The following is a 20559-nucleotide window of genomic DNA, read 5'->3' as shown; positions in this document are numbered from 1 at the left end:
ATAGAACTTGACCATTCAGTTATAATTGTTTTTATCAATTTAGTATACTCATTAATTATAATAAATTCTGTCTATCATAACCTTTATAGGAACTGGGACACAGAGATGAACTGGGGATGCAAAGATAAATAAGATTTGATAAAACTACAAATAAACCTCTTTTACATTATTAGAAGACATCAAAATATGAGATTTTGTAGAACTCACAAGTTCCACTGTAATAGGTTTACTGATTTATTACCTTAGATTTAGACTGGAAGTGTAATCAAATTATTCTCTCTCCCCATCTAATAAACAATGGTTCATTTACTAGTGTTGAGATCCCAGTGGAAAACTCAAAAAGGAACTTTACTCCTGCCTCTTAATTCTGTTTAGTCATTTTCAGCTGGATAATTTTTTTTAATGTACAATCATATACAAGTCTCAGTTTAGACATTGCTCCTGAAAATGGAATTATGTTTAATGCTCACAGTTATTAAAGCTGAGCAGTCACTGGGGGAGCAAGGAAGCCTGCTGTAATTCTTCCTTTGAATTACTCCCCAGCATGCTGCCTGACCAGTTGCTCTGGCATTACCTAGAAGCATTAACGGATTGTTTGTTCAGTAGCACCAAAGGTAAAGTCGGCTGTCCCTGATGTCTTCTCATAATACCCTGTGGTGCCTGAGGTGTTATCTGGTAATAAATGTTCAATTGACATTTTACTGTACAAAATGTAATTACCTTTTTTTCTCTACTGTAAAAGGGGAAAGGCTGGGAAAACAACTCTTCAGTCTTAATTGCAGTGTATGTTTGACCTCTCAGTGGCTTACGCAATTAATGTCTACCTTTTAAACCTGAATATATTTTCCAAGAAGGAAGAAAATTCTTGTAAATTCTGAGAGTAGTAGCAAGAACTAATCAACAGGTACTTCTAAAATCTCCCATCAAAACATGACAAGGCTCTCTATCAAAATTTTATTCTGAATTCTCTTGAGAGATGCTGTAAGAAATCACATCAGAAAGGCACCACAATGAGAAGCAACCACTTCTAAGGTGAAATGTGACCATGCTTCTGCGGCAATTTCAGGAAAAGTAAACACTCTAATCTGAAGTTACTGGGATAATAAAACAAATCCACACAAGAGATTCAACGCTCTTTGTGAATCACTCCTCAGGAGAAGCACCCAGGACTGAAACAACCAAGGCACACTAGCTGCACGCAGTAAGGCTGGCCAGCCCCGCTGTACAACCAGGCTGTTTATCCAAAGTTCACCCATAAGTTGATTATTTGGAGCTTTTAACACATATTTCTACAGGAAAAAGAGGCTACAAGTTCTGATTAATTCCCACGCCAATCTACAGAAGCCTATTTAACTTATAATGTGTCTAAAACTTTTGAGTTATTTTTCAATCACACTTAATTCCCTTCATAACTGTCCCTATAAAAAATGTTTTCAGAGCTCCCACACAACATCCCCTATTTCATCACTCCTCTAGAATAATACATATTCCTATGCCCCATATATCAGTCTAAAAGAGAATACCATCCTTCACAAACTCAACTGTCTGCATGGGCAGGGGAGAAGTGGGCCGGGCGTAAGAGAACAGGCGTACCTTTCATATATTGACAACACGTAGAACATCTGCCAAGCTGCTCTTCCTTTTAAAATACAGTACAGGCCTAACAAAATGACCGAAGACAAAAAGCAACTGCAATCCCTTTCTAGAGTCATCCATTTCCAGCTGTTCTGAATTGGAGAGGTGAAGCTGAGACAAGATAGTTTACCCACAAGCCTGGGAGCCCAAGAATATGCCACTTTCTTAGATGTTCATGTTGTTTCTAACCTAAAAAAGTATTCATGGATTATGGGCTTTCTGCATCTGAGAATCAGCATGAGACCACAAGTTCTCATGTTAAGCAGACATGGGTATGAATCCTGACTCCACATGGTATCAGTAGCTGTCCATGCCTCCCTTCTCTACTTAGAGAGTTGCTATGAGGATTGATTATAATGTATGAAAGCTCCTAGTTTAGTACCTGACTCATAGTAGGCAGCACTTCACAAAAGTGAATAAAATTTCCCTTGCCCCTTTGAGGAGAGCCATAATTTTTATATGGGTCAACAGGTACCCAAGGTGCATTTTTGAGGCTGCAGCTCAGAAACTCACTACACCAGCCCCACAATGAACATGACAGAATGAGACTGGCCATGATATAAAATAAGAGACATGGACAACATGGAAGTCACTACTCTCGCTGCTTCAGTGCACGTCTCAGCACCTCATTTCCAACTCCTATCTTCATCCCACACACCTATGTCCATGGGATCCAAGTGATAATTTCTTCTCAAGAATTCATACTGAAGTAGAATCAAAAGGAAATCGAAAAAAGTAGAACTCTTCAATACATTGAATATAGTGGGAGACAAATCAACTGCTTTTTTTTTTTTTTGGCCGCACAGCGTGTGGGATCTCAGTTCCCCATCCAGGGATCATACCCGCACCCCCTGCATTGGAAGCACAGCGTCTTAACCACTGGACGGCCAGGGGAGTCCCACAACTGCTCTTTTATATCTCAATTCCTGCCATCTGGCATAAGGAATAACCTACACTGCTTTCTATTTCCAAAAATTTCTATTATAGAGTTATAGAGCTGCAAACTATAATCTAAAATGTTAAATATTTTAAATGTATAAATTTGATATCAAGTACCAGATAGTTAAATGGTCTAATTCCTTAAGTAGAAATATATTTGAATGTACAATAGTACATAATTTTTAGATATTATCGACCTTGCACGTAACTAACTTGTCATGAAGAAGCAATTTTAAACCACAAGTCATGAAGAAGCAATTAAGATGGAGTCTATTGCAATATTGTGGTATATAACAATGCACTTACCAAAAAACATGCAACATTTATCAACGTCAATGCTGTCCAAAAACTTACACAGAAAAACACAGGGAAAAAATGGACAGGTTAAAGAGAACCTAGTTTAATTCTCACATTAAATTTTTTAAAACTTAGGACTGGGCATATAAGGGAAGAAACATAATTATAGTAGAAAGAAGACTTTCCAAAGATGTGTAAAGATAAATGCTATTGTTTTCATCAGCTCAGAAGGAAATTGTTTTCTCAACTAAACACATATTTTCACAAATTAGGGAGGGCAAGTTTACTGAAAACATTCCTTTTATTAATATACAAGACAGTCTGTTTTCTGGCATGATAGAGGAATGCACTATTCTGATTTATCTAATATCCATGTTCATAGAGAATTAGCAGTCAAATAATTAGACTAGAAACAATACCTAAATTGAGCTGAAAATAATTTGATATTTGATGATTCACAATCTTTCAGTGGCTCAGAGTTATGATCATGAATATCAATTACCCCTGTACTAAGGTTATTTGGAACAGCATTTAATAGTTTGATTAATATAAAATGTACTAAAGCCTTTCTTTTTTGTGTATGTTTCAGTGCCAAATAAAAAGAACTCTTGGCAACACTATGAAGAATGCAATCTTTTCTCAATACAGAACATGTGCTACTTATTTCTTATATGATCTAGACCTTTTTTAGGAATCCTCATTTTTACTATGCTAAAGTGAACAAACCACGGGGCAGCAGATTCAAGATGTCAACAGAAAGGTCCTTGATCTCAGAGAGAGAGTGGCACAGAGTCCACCAACTGCCTCTTTCCCCACTGTAAGATAATGAAGGGCTCTGGGAATAGACCCCAAGGACCACTACCCACCAATGACCTACCAGGTTATCCTTGAAGATTAACAGACCCACCACAAATGACCTTAGACAACCCACTAGACATCAAAATGTTTGGAGCAAATCTGAAGATATGAGGTCTGTAAACTCTAGCGAAACTTTATTACATAAATCAGCAGCATCAGTAGTTCACCACAGATAAGTACAGATACATATGCTTATATATACATGGAATATTACTGGAAGGATACACAAGAAAGTGTTAACAGCTATGGGGGTGGACCATGTTAGTGGGAATGTGGAGTGGCTAGGAGTTTTCCCTTCAAACTCCTTTGCAACATTTGTTTTTATCATATGCATATATTACTTTTTCAATAAGAGCTAGTTTAAGATAATAATAATAATTCACTTCATTTTCTGGTATCTTTAATTTTAAAGGTCATTTATTAAATGTTTATTTTACTATTAAATAGGGAAAGAATCAAGCTGCTACTCTGTTGCCTCCCTCCTTTTTTGTCACAAAAAGAAACTTCAAAACAACAGAGGTGGGCTTCCCTGGTGGCGCAGTGGTTGAGAATCTGCCTGCCAATGCGGGGCACACGGGTTTGGGCCCTGGTCTGGGAGGATCCCACATGCCGCGGAGCAACTGGGCCCGTAAGCCACAACTACTGAGCCTGCGCGTCTGGAGCCTGTGCTCCACAACAGGAGAGGCCGCGATAGTGAGAGGCCCGCGCACCGCGATGAAGAGTAGCCCCCGCTCGCCGCAACTAGAGAAAGCCCTCGCACAGAAACGAAGACCCAACACAGCCAAAAATAAATAAATAAATTTATAAAAAATTTTAAAAAATAAAAAAAAACCAACAACAACAGAGGCACCATTACTCAGCAAGGACTCTTCTGAGAATATCAACCAGCACACAACTAAAATTTTAAAACTGCAAATTTAGCTGCAAGAATTTGTATATTCCTTATGCTCTGTTACTTTCATTTTTTACAACACAACAAAAAAGTCCACTGCTTTTTATGATGGTATATTTTAAACTATCTTGAGGCTCTTGTTTTCACACAACACGTGTACTGTCTATATCTTAGATTCCAAAATGTGTGCTATCTAATTGTGATGGTTTTTTCAAGATTCAAAACAATATGCTTTCTGACCTGTGGGTTAAAAGGAAAAAAAGTGATCATTTCCTTTTTATCCAAATTCACACCCAGAATAGAACACTTCTTTTCACATAATCTAAAAGTCACAAAATAACAGAAACTACTACAAGTCATTTGTAACTACCACCCACTCTTCTTTTAATATAGAAATCTCCGTGTTTGGCTTTAAACTTCCATGTGTCAGTACTGGGGAAAAGCCTAGACTATACTTGGAGCTGGCTGGATGGACTGGGGGAGGAGTCTACCCACACCGGCACTAGGAGCTCCAGTTTAGAGCTTGAGAAAGAGACACGTATTATGTGGTGTATACACAGCTTAAACCTGAGCAAGGGTTTTTAATGTATTAACACAAGTACATTGCAGTTAAGTAGTTCCAAGTCCATCCTTCATTATCATCTTTGGCTTACTTTTACATGGAAGTAGTTTCATACTGACTGTTCTACCAAGATCGGTTTTAACGTCATGTACCCAAGATTACCCACGTGCATTTATGCTAAAAGGCCCTTTTCCAAAGCCTGTGGAAGAGTTCTGACTTCCAGGGGACCTTATCCCGATGTCATGCAACCAAGATGAAATCTCAAACAGGAAACAAGCCCCAAGTGGAAGGAAGATGGATGGAGAGAAACCCTGACTGGTAGTTGAGGGGTCGAGAAGCGTTTTGCCTGGATGTGGTGGTAACCACAAGGACCCGGGGTGCTGCTTGGTGGATTGGCTGCTTTTCGGGTGCGCTCTCTGCAGCGCGGAAACTCTGGGCTCCACCATCGCTCTTTACTTTGCTGCAGGGGCCACTGAAAACTCTGCCTGCCTACGGGGAAAGCTCACGCTTCGTGAGATCTCAGGACATTTTGAATCTCGAAGGTTTGGGGTTTTTTGTTCTGTTTTGTTTTGTTTCACTTGAGGGTAAACTGTGCATTTCCTTTACTGTACGGCAAAAGCTAACTTTTCGTTGGAGAGCAGTGCACAACCATCCCACGGGTCTGCATTTATATTGAGTCCTCCCTTCCTCCTTGTATCAACGGTTTAGCGAAACTTTCAGAGAAGATGGGAAAAAGCATTCATCAAAAACGCAAAGATGCAGAGCGGAACTTTTCCTCCTCTGTCAAGAAAAAAAAAGTCACTTCTGCTTCTCACAGCCAAGAACTGAGTCTGGGAACCTCCGGATAAGGAAGGAAGGTTCGGTAATGAAGGAGATGGGAGAAAACAATGCTAAGCCTGCGTGGCCTCCGGACACCATACATCCTGCCCCGGCCCGTGAACCATCCACGGTCCACCATCCACACCCACGCTCCTGGGGCCGCGCGGCCTCGCTTACCTTGATGATGCTGCTGCGCCGGGGGGTCGCCCGCGCAGCCTCCAGGAGGCCGGCCTCGCCGTCCGCCGGGGCCCCTGCAGCGCTGGGCAGCGCGACCCCGCTGCGACGGTCCCTCCACTGGCCCCCAGGGGCCGCCGCCACGCCGTCCCCGGAGGCGGCGTCCGGGCCCACTCGGGGGTCGTCTTCGCTCCCGGCCGCGTCTGTTAGCGCTGGACCCTCCCTGCTGGCTGCGCCCTCGGCCATAGCCGAGCGCGTTTCGGGCTCCCCGGGGGGAGGCGGCACGCCCGGCAGCGGAGTCCAGCCGCTGGGCACGGGTGCGCTCCTGCACCGGGAGGCGACCGCGCCAGACTTTGTTTCACCGCCCGGTGGCGGCGGCGGTGGCGGCAACTTTCTGGAGAGGAGACATCGCTCGAGTAGAGACGTCCGCGGGCTTTGATCCAGGAGGCCGACAGTCTTTGGGGGGACCGCGGCGGGAGTGGGGAGGAGATGTGAGCGGGAGGGAGAAGGAGAGGCGAAAAGGAGAGGGAGGTGTCCGAAATGTGATGCAAACGCCCGCTCTGCGCCAGACAAAAGGCACCGGGCGCCTGGCCGGGCTGCCTCCGAGGCCGGGACGCGCGCGGCCTGAGAGGGGCTGGAGCCCGGCGACCGCTGCCCGGCGCACCAGCCACCTGCCCGCGGACGGCGGCGCAGTGGCCCCAGGAAGTGCGGCGGCTGCGGCAGCGGCGGCGGCGGCGGCGGCGGCGGCGGCGACCTCCACTCCGCTGTGTTGTGACAGGGAGGGAAGGACTTGTTTTGACAGCCCGTGGGGATTGGCAGGCGTCTGGGCCTCTTAGGAGCCTCGCCTCGCCGAGGGGGGGGTAGACCCGACCAATCCCCACCAGGGAGGGGTGGGCCCGAGCGCGAAGAATGGAATGTGTTCTCTAACCGGGAGCCGACCCAGACGGGCTTGTGTACTCGAGTGGGGTGTGAGAGCCCGCGTGTGCGCACCCGGAGGCGCTCCGTGTGTATTTTGGGAAGTTTCGATGTTCGAAACGAACCTGAAGATGCAACAAAATCCGGGGATGGGACAGAGGCGGGGGAAAGGAAACCTTCGTTTGCAAAGCAAAGCAATTTGGAGGAAATGGGGTGTTGAGTATTACGGTCAAAGCCTTTGGGGTGACGCAGAGCGCAGCTTCGCACTATCAGGGGTTAATTGCAGGCTCTCACCTTTAGAAGTTAAGTCCATGCAGAGATAAACTAGGGTTTCCTGGGACCCTGTTGTTGGATAATTTGCTTCAGTTTTCGTGTAAACATCTTCAGTTCACTCTGCAATGTGAATAAATATGACAAGGAAATGGAATCAGATAAAAGAGGTGAGGGTAATAGGAAGCCGAACCAACTAAATCCTCTGGAGAGTGACTCCTCACAAAGCATAGATATGATGCATGTTGGCTAAGCACAAGGTGAGGTAGGGGATTTAATCTCTATCCTAAAACATCCCTATTTGATAATGAATGGTTCAACCTCCTTTCTCTAGATAATCCTATATAAACATATTTTGCTCATTTCCAGCAAGTTAGCAAGAGGAGAGATATCCTTGAATGATGCATTAAGGCAGTGAAATTAACCACAGAATGTTCAGATAGGTGAAAAAAGGATGGCTCTGAGGTTCCCTAGTAGGACAGAAGATTTGACATTTTAATTTAAAGGCATTTTAATATTAGAATCTCTGTTAAACCTTATTTATAACATTAAATTATATTTTAATTATTAATAATTTTATAATTTGAGATGTTACTTGTTCCTTTGACTAAGAACATGAGAAATTCTTCAGCCTTTTAACCCAGAATTTGTTAGAATGTCAGAATTTTAGAGATGCAAGGGGATTTAGGGATCATCTAGCGCAGCACTTTTATTTTACAGATGAGAAGAAGGCCCAGAGAGCTTTAGTTTCTTGTCTACTAGTTAGTGCAAGAGGTGAAATTAGAATCTGCCATTTAACTCCTCCGGTAATCTCTTCACTACTTTATCTGGCTCCTCTGGGGCTGCAAGCAGCCAGAACTGGATGAGGCCCTTGGGAGTTTTCAGACTTGACATTTACCAACTTTCAGGGAAGACTGAGAAGGCTTGATTTTACCTTTTCTTTAAATATAAATGCAGCCTGGTAATGAATGTACCAGATTAGCAATCTCTGGTTTTAGAACCAACACCACCCTCTAGTGAGATTCTGAGAACTGCATCCATAATAGCAAATGCTTTCTTCTTTCTTTCTCATATGTAAAAGCCAGGAGAGGAAACTCAGTTAGTTTCCTTTCAACTGATCTGCCCTTATAACCCACAGACAAGAGGAAGGAAGTAGAAGGTCACCCAGACTTAAAACAACCATACATGTCCTTCATCTTCATCAGAAATATTTTTACTTGCTATACTCACAAATATAACCTATTTTAACCTATCACTTTTTTCTTTGGTATTCAAGTATTACTATGTTTTATTTCTGTCTTCTACAGTTGCTTTCAGAGCTTTATTTTTCTGTGTTACCCTCATAAAAATTCCATTCTTGGGTTGTCCTCTGAGAAATGTAAAACTGTGGTTATCTCACTCATTATCTTGTTCTATGATATTAATATCATTTACAGGGATTTCCCATTGTACATGGTTTGTGTATACCATCCTGATATTATTTTTTAATATTAAAATTAGTGTCACCTTACTAACATTTACAGTCAGTGATCTTCAAAAAACTAAACCAGAAAGTATGGCATGCAGTGTACAAAATTTTTTGTGTGTTTCAACTAGATGATGGCCAGTTGAAATCTTCTCATCTCTTTTCTCCCTTAGCAGCATTCTCTCTCACCCTCATGTGAAGGCAAACACACACACACACACACACACACACACACACACACACACACACACACACGCATCTTTGCTCTGAGCATCTGTTCAGACTGTTGTCTAATTCATTCTGCCTTGAGAATATAGTTGGACCCTGATCTAGCAAGTCTTTCATACTGTTGTCCTCTAGCATAAGCTCAGAAGGCTTCTCCTGATATTCATGTTTGCAGTTTAAAAAAAAAGAACCGGGGCTTCCCTGGTGGCGCAGTGGTTGAGAATCTGCCTGCCAAAGCAGGGGACACGGGTTCGAGCCCTGGTCTGGGAAGATCCCATATGCCACGGAGCAACTGGGCCCGTGAGCCACAGCTGCTGAGCCTGCGCGTCTGGAGCCTGTGCTCCGCAATAGGAGAGGCCACGATAGTGAGAGGCCCGCGCACCGCGATGAAGAGTGGCCCCCGCTTGCCGCAACTGGAGAAAGCCCTCGCACAGAAACGAAGATCCAACACAGCCAAAAAAAATAAATAAATAAGTTAAAAAAAAAAAAAAAAAAAAAAAGAACCCTCCATTGAACCTGCTCCTACCCATGCACAGATTCTACTCTGTGGCCCCACTCCCAAGACTGAGAGAAAGGTGTAGCCAGACTCAGTCAGATCAGCAGCCATATAAACATTCCTACCCTCCATTAAAAAAAAACCCTTTCCAAGTTACTAGGACCCACAACTCCTGTCTCCCAATCATTCACCAAGTAATGTGACAACCACTTCATGGGCAAATTGGAAGTTGGAGGAATGGGAGGGATAGGGGGAAGGGATGTGAGTAAGAATCATAAATTGTCAATTCAAATGTCACCACCTCAGAGAGGTCTTCTCTGACCACAAATCTCAAGTTGCCCCTTCAACCTCACACACATACCATGTTACTCATATTATTCTGTTTTGTTTTCTCATAGGATTTTATCACTGTAAATAAACTGTCCTGTCCATGGAATTGTTTACTTATATAGTCTTTCACGCTGACCTCCTGTCTCTGCCCCACTGAAATGGAGAATGTAATCTCCATGTGCATAAAAAACTTGTCTATTTTGTTCAGTGCTGTACCTCCAGCTCCCAGAACCATGCCTGGCAGAGTAGGTGCTCAATTAATATTTGTGGACAGAATCTTTACCTTTGCAGTCCTCTAACTGAATAAAACAACCACTTCTGATAAAGAAAAATGGCTCTGTCCCTGAGGACTTCTTATTGTCAAGGATCCTGGAATTCCATCCTAGGGCAAAACTCAGAGCAGACCCAAAGCAAGTAGTTGCAAAATTAGAAGGATGCTTATAAATTGGAGTAACATGAAATCTAGAATTGGACTGAAAAACAACTGATGGGAACCTAGCCAGCTGCAGCAAACCTGAAAATACCTAGCCCAGAATTGAAGATCCGGTATGTCAATGTAGTCCTTCCAGCTCAGGTTAGTCACTTCAGAACCCTGGGCCTAAGAAAAATCCAGTGAGAATAGTAAGACTTTCCATACATTACCAGTAAATCACAGTTGGGAAGAGAATTTATCACTGCTTTCTATGTACCAGATAATCCTCTATGAAGAATTCTGATCTCTACTTTACAGATGAGGAAACATAGGATCAAAAGGGTCAATTTACTTGCTCAAAGTGACAAAACCAGGACTTGAGTCCCAGACGATGACTTTGAAGCTTGTGGCTCTTTCTACTACACAAGGCTCTCATAGGATACAAGTCCTGTGATGGTCTTGGAGACTTCACTTTTTCTGAAGAACCACTCCTTCAAATCTGGGACCACTCACATTAGGCACAACTACCTCTTCTCTTAACACCAGCATTACCTCTATTTCATCATGATGGAGTATAAGGCTGATTGATTTATCAGTGTGTGAGGAAACACATTTATCCTGTGATCCACGTATAAGTAAGAAAGAATATTTTGATATTAAGAGCCAGTTCAAAGATGCATTTAATATGAGTACAGCATTTTCAAATGAGCCACATATATCTTTATATTCAGTCACAGAGCTCCCCAATACACATTGTAGTCATTTTGATTTGCTAGTTCAAGAAAAAGCAATTTGCAGGGTAATTTATAGTATAAATATTATAGTAGAGCAAATATATGCTAAGTCAATGAAAGATAAGCAAAACTTAATACAACCTCTTAAAATTCAAGATTCCCTTTTCTTGACAGGTATTCCTTCATCCCTTCTATTTCAGTAACTAAAACATAAAAATCAACTACTTTCATTTCTAAGTAGAAGGACACTCCACTTCTTGATAACAGTCCTACAAAAATGAGAAGTTACAGGGAATTCCCTGGTGGCTTAGTGTTTAGGATTCCGGGCTTTCACTGCTGTGGCCCAGATTCAATCCCTGGTTAGGGAACTGAGATCCCACAAGCCACGCAGCACAGCCAAAAAAAAAAAAAAATGAGAAGCTACTAATTGTTTAGGATAGATCTAGGTTCACCAGTTTAATAAATCTTCCAAGTACTGAAAGGCAATAAATATTTAAGAAATCTCTAATTACAGACAATGTTCTTCAATGTCTGATGGCTGCTGCAAACCTGTACTACCTGCATGAGAACAGAATGCCCAGGTGTTTGTCCATAAACACTGCCCCCTCAGGAATCATCCCACATAGACCCTGAGGCTAAAATATACTATCAGGAGCTCCAGGCCAATCGTCTGGGAACAGTCTGTATGTTCAGGGCAAAGGTCTTTTAAAAATAGACAGTCAGTGTTGATTTATTTTCTATGTGTTAATTTACTTTGACACAGATCCTGGAGTTGGAGCTCAGGTCGTGGTTATGTTCCCTACTGATGCAGAAGCCACAAAGGCATTTATGAAAAGTACCACTGGAATGGTACTAATGACACCCTCATGAAAACTTGTTTCTCTTCTTTATTTTATTTAACAACTTGAATTGTTTCCAGGTATGGTTTTATAATATAAACCTCTTCAAATCAAACATACACCCAATGCCTGACACTTGCGATACAGGAGTGAATAGGGGGTAGGTTCCTCCTCCTCCTCTTCCCCCACCCCAGGTACAAACCCCAAATCTAATTCATCCACATGTGATGGGGATTTTTCCTCCAATTTTGCCAAGACATGAAGTTCATTAATGCTTGTCACTATCACAGGACCCATTGGAAGAAAATATCGAGCCATATTTCTTTCTCTAATGTACTCCTTTCCTTTCATCATGATGTATTACTCTTTTTTTTTTAATTAATTTATTTTTTTACTTCTGGCTGTGTTGGGTCTTTGTTGCTGTGCGCGGGGTTTCTCTAGTTGTGGCAAGCAGGGCTACTCTTTGTTGCGGCGCACAGGCTTCTCACTGCAGTGGCTTCTCTTATTGCGGAGCACGGGTTCTAGGCGCACAGGCTTCAGTAGTTGCGGCGTGGGGGCTCAGTAGTTGTGGCACATGGGCTTAGTTGCTCCGCAGCATGTGGGATCTTCCCAGACCAGAGCTCGAACCCATGTCCCCTGCATTGGCAGGCGGATTCTTTTTTTTTTTTTACTTTTTTTCATTTTATTTTCGGCTGCATTGGGTCTTCATTGCTGCTCACGGGCTTTACTCTGGTTGCGGCGAGCAGGGGCTACTCTTAGTTGCGGTGCGCAGGCTTCTCACTGTGGTGGCTTCTCTTGTTTTGGAGCATGGACTCTAGGCGCTTGGGCTTCAGTAGTTGTGGCACAGGGGCTCAGTAGTTGTGGCTCCTGGGCTCTAGAGTGCAGGCTCAGGAGTTGAGGCACACAGGCTTAGTTGCTCCGCGACATGTGGGATCTTCCCGGACCAGGGCTTGAACCCGTGTCCCCTGCATTGGCAGGTGGATTCTTAACCACTGCTGGCAGGCAGATTCTTAACCACTGCACCACCAGGGAAGTCCTGATCATGATGTATTACTCTTATACCTATTTTGTTAGCCTTATTATGTCTTTGCTGTAGCCTACCTCAAAACTTTTGGAAGAAGCAGAGTGAGATATTTAAATAAGCACAAAATCATAATGCATGTTCTAAATTAAAATATAAGACAAGAGTAAAGTATGGTCTCTTTTGTAAGCACTTTTTAGTTCCAAATAAGTTTTCAGGTGTAAAACTCTTTGGTTTAGCACAACTTTATCTGCTTTATTAAAATGAGGAAATTAGAAAGTGAATCCTTTCTTTAAAAAAATAAATTTCCATTTGAAGCCAAATGTCTAGTGAAAACTGGATTGCTAGCATTTGCTCTGTCATTAACCTCTGTGAGAATCTCACAGTTCCCACCCTCACTGACTCAAATAGGTCACCATGGACACAGTGCCTCTACCCTTAACCCACAGTGGAGCAGCAACAGCTGTTGAACTGCACTTGGGAATTTTGCCATTCTCTGCTCTTTATAAAATGTCCTGGTGAAACTGTTCAGATAATGTCACAATTGTTTTCAAAAGATTAGGGGAGGGACTTCCCTGGTGGTGCAGTGGTTAAGAATCCGCCTGCCAATGCAGGGGACACGGGTTCGAGCCCTGGTCCGGGAAGATCCCACATGCTGCGGAACAACTAAGCCTGTGCGCCACGACTACTGAGCCTGCGCTCTAGAGCCCAGGAGCCACAACTACTGAGCCCGCATGCCACAACTGCTGAAGCCTGCGCACCTACAGCCCATGCTCTGCAACAAGAGGAGCCACTGCAATGAGAAGCCCACACACCACAATGAAGAGTAGACCCTGCTCGCCAGAACTAGAGAAAGCCCGCTCACAACAACAAAGACCCAACACGGCCAAAAAAAAAAAAAAAAAAAAGATTAGGGGAAAAAACATCTTGCAAGAATCATCTGAAATACTGAGCAAAAGCAAAGGACTAAAATTTAATTTAAACTGTGAAGTGAGATAACAAACAACAAACATAGTACAATCCTATAATTAGTGTAATGAGAGGTTACAGAGCTTTCTTTAAAGTTTCTCCTAGCCAAACTGAGTTTTCAATAACTAAACTGATAGCTGCAGATAGAATTTATTTGGAAGATTCTTTAGGAGCAAATACTTAAACTCTAAGCAAAAAGTACCAAACACTATTATTTTCAGACCATCATTTCTTTTTTTTTTAATTTTAAATTTATTTATTTATTTTTGGCTGTGTTGGGTCTTCGTTGCTACATGCGGGCTTTCTCTAGTTGTGGAGATGGGGCTACTCTTCATTGTAGTACACAGGCTTCTCATCACAGTGGCTCCTCTTGTTGCGGAGCACGGGCTCTAGGCGCACGAGCTTCAGCAGTTGCGCACGCAGGCTCAGTACTTGTGGCTCGCGGGCTCTAGAATGCAGGCTCAGTAGTCATGGCGTATGGGCTTAGTTGCTCCGCAGCATGTAGGATCTTCCCGGACCAGGGCTCGAACCCGTGTCCCCTGCATTGGCAGATGAATTCTTTTGTTTGTTTAATTTTATTTACTTTATTTTTGGCTGCATTGGGTCTTCGTTGCTGCTCACGGGCTTTACTCTGGTTGCAGCTAGCAGGGGCTACTCTTAGTTGCAGTGTGCAGCCTTCTCATTGCGGTGGCTTCTCTTGTTGCAGAGCACGGGCTCTAGGCACGTGGGCTTCAGTAGTTGTGGCTCACGGGTTCAGTAGTTGTGGCTCGCGGGCTCTAGAGTGCAGGCTCAGGAGTTGTGGCGCACAGGCTTAGTTGCTCCGCGGCATGGGGGATCTTCCCGGACCAGGGCTCGAACCCGTGTCCCCTACATTGACAGGTGGATTCTTAACCACTGCTGGCAGGCAGATTCTTAACCACTGCACCACCAGGGAAGTCCTGATCATGATGTATTACTCTTATACCTATTTTGTTAGCCTTATTATGTCTTTGCTGTAGCCTACCTCAAAACTTTTGGAAGAAGCAGAGTGAGATATTTAAATAAGCACAAAATCATAATGCATGTTCTAAATTAAAATATAAGACAAGAGTAAAGTATGGTCTCTTTTGTAAGCACTTTTTAGTTCCAAATAAGTTTTCAGGTGTAAAACTCTTTGGTTTAGCACAACTTTATCTGCTTTATTAAAATGAGGAAATTAGAAAGTGAATCCTTTCTTTAAAAAAATAAATTTCCATTTGAAGCCAAATGTCTAGTGAAAACTGGATTGCTAGCATTTGCTCTGTCATTAACCTCTGTGAGAATCTCACAGTTCCCACCCTCACTGACTCAAATAGGTCACCATGGACACAGTGCCTCTACCCTTAACCCACAGTGGAGGAGCAACAGCTGTTGAACTGCACTTGGGAATTTTGCCATTCTCTGCTCTTTATAAAATGTCCTGGTGAAACTGTTCAGATAATGTCACAATTGTTTTCAAAAGATTAGGGGAGGGACTTCCCTGGTGGTGCAGTGGTTAAGAATCCGCCTGCCAATGCAGGGGACATGGGCTTGATCCCTGGTCCGGGAAGATCCCACATGCTGCGGAACAACTAAGCCTGTGCGCCACGACTACTGAGCCTGCGCTCTAGAGCCCAGGAGCCACAACTACTGAGCCCGCATGCCACAACTGCTGAAGCCTGTGCACCTACAGCCCATGCTCCACAACAAGAGGAGCCACCGCAATGAGAAGCCCACACATCACAACGAAGAGTAGACCCTGCTCGCCGCAACTAGAGAAAGCCCGCGCACAGCAATGAAGACCCAACACAGCCAAAAAAAAAAAAAGATTAAGGGAAAAAACATCATGCAAGAATCATCTGAAATACTGAGCAAAAGCAAAGGACTAAAATTTAATTTAAACTGTGAAGTGACATAACAAACAACAAACATAGTATAATACTATAATTAGTATAATGAGAGGTTTCAGAGCTTTCTTTAAGGTTTCTCCTAGCCAAAATGAATTTTCAATAACTAAACTGATAGCTGCAGATAGAATTTATTTGGAAGATTCTTTAGGAGCAAATACTTAAACTCTAAGCGAAAAGTACCAAACACTATTATTTTCAGACCATCATTTCTTTCTTTTTTTTTTTTTTAATTTTAAATTTATTTATTTATTTTTGGCTGTGTTGGGTCTTTGTTGCTACATGCGGGCTTTCTCTACTTGCAGTGAGCAGGGGCTACTCTTTGTTGTGGTGCACAGGCTTCTCATTGCGGTGGTTTCTCTTCTTGCAGAGCATGGGTTCTAGGTGCACGGGCTTCAGTAGTTGTGGCACGTGGGCTCAGTAGTTGTGGCTCGTGGGCTCTAGAGCGCAGGCTCAGTAGTTGTGGTGCATGGGCTTAGTTGCTCCATGGCATGTGGGATCTTCCCGGACCAGGGCTCAAACCCATGGCCCCTTTATAGGCAGGCAGATTCTTAACCACTGCACCATCAGGGAAGTCCCCAGACTATCATTTCTAAAGGAAGGAATATTTTTCTGATTTTTGATAAACGTTACATTTCTCATCAACCTACTGCTATTAATTCTAAACTTCAGAAAAATAAAATACGTGGATACAATAGAATCTTACCCTTCCATCTACCTGAATTCTTCCTATATGCAAAATACAGATTAAAATGGTTTTAGTTTGTGTTCCGAAATTGTCAAGAATAGTCTGTGATCTGTGATTGAAACTAAATTAAAATCAAAAGGGGTGTCTCTTACCTGTACACCCAGTGGATAAGAAACAAGCACTTAATGAATTATAAAAAATATTTTCTCTTATTTCTCATCATTAATTCTGCTCACTCACCAATCATTAACAACATTCATTATTATGATCACATAAAAATACTTCATTAATACTCTTTGTTGTAAAGCAGATCATCCTACTCTGGGAGATGTTCACTGATCCTTCCCTATGCGAGAGTTAATACATCCTCATCCCATTGACAGCAGGCTCAGGCATGTGACTTGCTTAGACCAATGAAAGATGAGTGGAAGAACTCCTTGTGTACAGAAGTTTTAAGAGCCAGTATATACTTACCATGATCTCATTTTCCTTTGCCACAGTATTAATTGTTCACCAGGCAGAGGCTGGATCTTGAAAACGGCACGGTGCAGAGCTGAAGTAAATCTGCAATGAACGTGAAACATGAGCAAGACAGCAACCTTTGTGGTAAGTCCCTCAGATTTGGAGGTCATTTGTTACTATAGCAGTTTCTAAACTCTCCTGATACAGACACATAAATTTACCGAAAGCCCTGTTCTTTCCACAACCATGCTATTGGTTCATATGGCCAGATACTGTTTGATTTGCGCAGCAAATAAACAATCTTGGCATCTATTAAACCAGTAAAAACTAAAAATTCTTGTATATTCAATAAAATTTCGTATGATCATTTCCATTTCTGTGACATATTTTTCTCATTTATTTCTTTCCCGCAAGCTGTATAAACCTGGTTTTGCCTTTCTTAAGAGATTTAGAAATAATAGCATAAATGTGATAAATATGCATATTTTTTCATATAATTTTTTAATCTTCTTTTACCTGTCTTGCACATTTCTCTACTCCTCAAACCACTCAACCCTCTCACTCCTTGCAAGATAACTTAAATTAACAACCTAGTATGCATATTTTCAGTTTTGGTTTACATTCATATATGTAGATATACACATATAAATAGAGTGTGTTTTTGTCATTGTTTGATTTACAAAAAAAGCAGGGGGAGACATTTTTATACATACTCTTTTGAGTATGTATAACAATATCTGGTAAGGATCCCACCACCTCATCCGCAATATCTACTAATTCATTCTTTTAAATTAATGCATAATAGTCCATGGTACGGATATATCATTGTTCATTCAGGCATTTCTCTATTTGAGGTATTCAATTTATATCTAATTTTTTACCACTACAAACAATGTTGTAATAATCATTTTTGTACACACATCACATCTTTATGAATCAGTCATTTCATTTCCATCAGATAGATTCCCAGGAGTAGAATTTTGGGTCTAAGGGTATATGTATTTTTTATTTTATTAGATACTGCCAGATAGATTTTCCAAACAGTAACAACACTTTATATTCCATCCCAATGAGTATTGTAGTTCTCATTAATTTCTGCCTCTTACATATAGGTATAAAATTATATTCCATTGTTATTTTAATTTGCACTTTCCAGATTACTAAGCACACTTCAAATGTTTCTTGGCCATTTAGACTTAATCTTCAGTAAACTGTCTATACATGTGCTTTGCCTAATTTTCCTTTGGATTAAATGCCTTTTTCTTCTCAGTTTGTGAGAGTTAGATGTCAAACACAGAGATGCCACACTCAGATTCTGCTTCAATAAAGGGCTCACTCTGCAGCTGCAAGGAGTATGGTTCACTGGCAGCCTTCAGCTGTCCAGTAACTTAGGGTCCACGTCAACTTTTGACCCATGGTCTTATTCTTCTTGAGGAAGCCCCTTGCCAATGAATGAGTGAGGCGTTGATAGCTGAGGACAAGCTCTTCTCTTCTCTGAGCAATCTCCAGCCAATGGGTCCTGGCCATTTCCACCGTGGCAAGACTCCTCCAACAGGCAATCACTGCTCCAGAGCTGCCCCTTGGGCTGGTTGAGATTTTGTCAGGTCTGCACCTAGGCTCCTCCTGCCCAATCCTGCTCCTCCCTTTTTCCTCTACTGTGTTACTTTCCAATAAACCTTTTGTACCTCTAACTCATCATGCTTCTCAGAGAACCCAACCAACATATTATAGATGTTAACAGTTATTACGTTATCTGCTTTTGTAACATTTTTTCCAGAACTGTTTATTGACTTTGTCTATGGTATTTTTGCATATACATTATGCTAATTTTCATATAATCAAATATGTCTCTTCTCAGCATTGGTTAGGAAACACTTTCCAACGCCTAGATTGTACATGTAATCTCCTACCTTTTTTGTAAGATTTTTATTGCTTTTCTTTAACATTTAAGTATTTGGTTTTTCTATAATTTATTTTTAAATTTAGTTTATATGTCTATATAAGTGTGTACAAAGTTAAGTAAATTTTTAAAAAATAAGATGGTGGTCTACTTTTTATTTTCTTCATGAACTAATCTATTCTTTTCTTACTGAACTGAATTATCCTTCTTGTCATATATTAAATTCTTACATGTACTTCAGTCTACTTCTGAGTTTTCTGTTCTGATTCCCATCCAATACATATTTATTTGATTACAGTGACTTTGTGGTATGTTCTTATACCCATGCTCACTCCATATTATAGCTAGAGGGACTTACCTAAAGAAAAAAACCCGACTCCCCACTATGAAGGTTTATTGGCTTCCCAGTGCCAGCTGAATAGGGTCCAGGCTCTTTGACATATGTGGCATGGCTCCTATCTACACCCCTGGCTTCCTTTCTGACTACTCCATTTCTCTTCGTTCATACTTTAGGACTATCAGGCTACTTAAAGTCCACTGAATACCACATGCTGTTTCACGCTGTCACATTTTGGTTACACGAAAAGTCTTTCCCACCTCTCTTCACTGAACTAACCATTATTCTTTCTGCAAAATTCAGTTCAGACTTCATCTTTTCCAGGAAGCCTTTCCAAAACCCACAGCTTACACTTTACCCTCCATTAATATGTTGGTACCTACTATACTACATTGATACATTTCTTTAAGTGTGTCTGCCTTCTGCTTTAGGCTGTAAAATTCATTTCTTATTCATTTTTGTACATTTCGAACTTGACCCTATGATACAAAAAAAGCATTCAATACATTTTTCTTAAACTATTAAATTAGAGCAATGGTCCTCTGGCCATTCCCCTCTGAGGATGTGGGAAGAAAATATTAGGACTTATATTTATACTTATCTAAATTGAATAAGAAGTAAATCAAGTTTTGCCCATGTTAATATGCAGGTTCCACTGACACCATCACTTGATCCCTATGTGGGTGAAAGAGGTATTTTGAGGGATGATTGGGAGTTCCAGAACTTGGAGAATTTGACAGTGCCAACTCGTTACCTGATACATAAATCCAGTTAAATAAATTTTAAAATTATATTGTATAGTTTAAATTAAACTATCCCAAAATGTATGGATGGCTTAAAATATTCCTGGAAAGCATCTTGAATTGAAGATAATTCTAGTGAACATTTCAAAAATAGCAGAACTGACCCTTCTCCTGTTCAATACAAGGACATAATTGCTTATATTAAGAGGAAAAAACAATGACCATATATCTGACAAGAAGTCAGCCAAAAAATTTTTTTTACTTTTTGACATGCAGATATACATTCACTTCTGAAAACAACCATGACCAGTGACAAAACATTTTAAAGAAATATTTGCTTCATCTTTTTAAAATTCTTTTGTGTATGTTTTATGATATGCATAAATACTAGTAAAGAAAAAAATACATATAATAGAGAAATAAATAAATATGAATGATGGATATCCACAAAAACCAGTAAGAGAGTGAAAACTAAAGTGTGGAGACCCCTGCAGAAGAGTGAGGTCCTCAGGATCTATTCATGTTTTATTAGGTCAGGAAGATGGAGGAAGTATTCATCAAACATGTTGAGGATGAAAGGAAATCCTTTACCATGAATTAAGCCATGGAGAAAGGATGGGAAGGAACTTAATGGTAGAAAGAAGAATCACAAAAGGAAGCTTGAAGGAGAGTC

The 20559-nt window shown here is 41.3% G+C and overlaps 1 protein-coding gene across 3 annotated transcripts in view; it reads right to left on the bottom strand.

The window, feature by feature from the left end:
• The window catches only part of PLCL1 (phospholipase C like 1 (inactive)), a 399684-nt gene that overhangs the window by 350409 nt on the left and 28716 nt on the right, over positions 1 to 20559 (bottom strand). The window contains exons 2-4 of one of the 3 annotated variants that reach the window (XM_082466978.1): positions 16919 to 19818; positions 7386 to 7484; positions 6180 to 6940 (exon numbers count right to left, since the gene is read on the bottom strand). In XM_082466978.1, coding sequence (XP_082323104.1) covers positions 6180 to 6940; positions 7386 to 7404 — 780 coding nt within the window. In that variant the 5' untranslated portion in view covers positions 7405 to 7484; positions 16919 to 19818. Of the gene's footprint in view, positions 1 to 6179; positions 6941 to 7385; positions 9238 to 16918; positions 19819 to 20559 lie in introns of those variants that run through there. The other 2 variants (XM_082466979.1, XM_082466980.1) reach the window with 2 other exon arrangements.

Source organism: Balaenoptera physalus (assembly GCF_965194825.1).
Source record: "Balaenoptera physalus genome assembly, chromosome: 6".
Classification (NCBI taxonomy): domain Eukaryota; kingdom Metazoa; phylum Chordata; class Mammalia; order Artiodactyla; family Balaenopteridae; genus Balaenoptera; species Balaenoptera physalus.
This window is presented reverse-complemented; position numbering and strand designations above follow the sequence as displayed.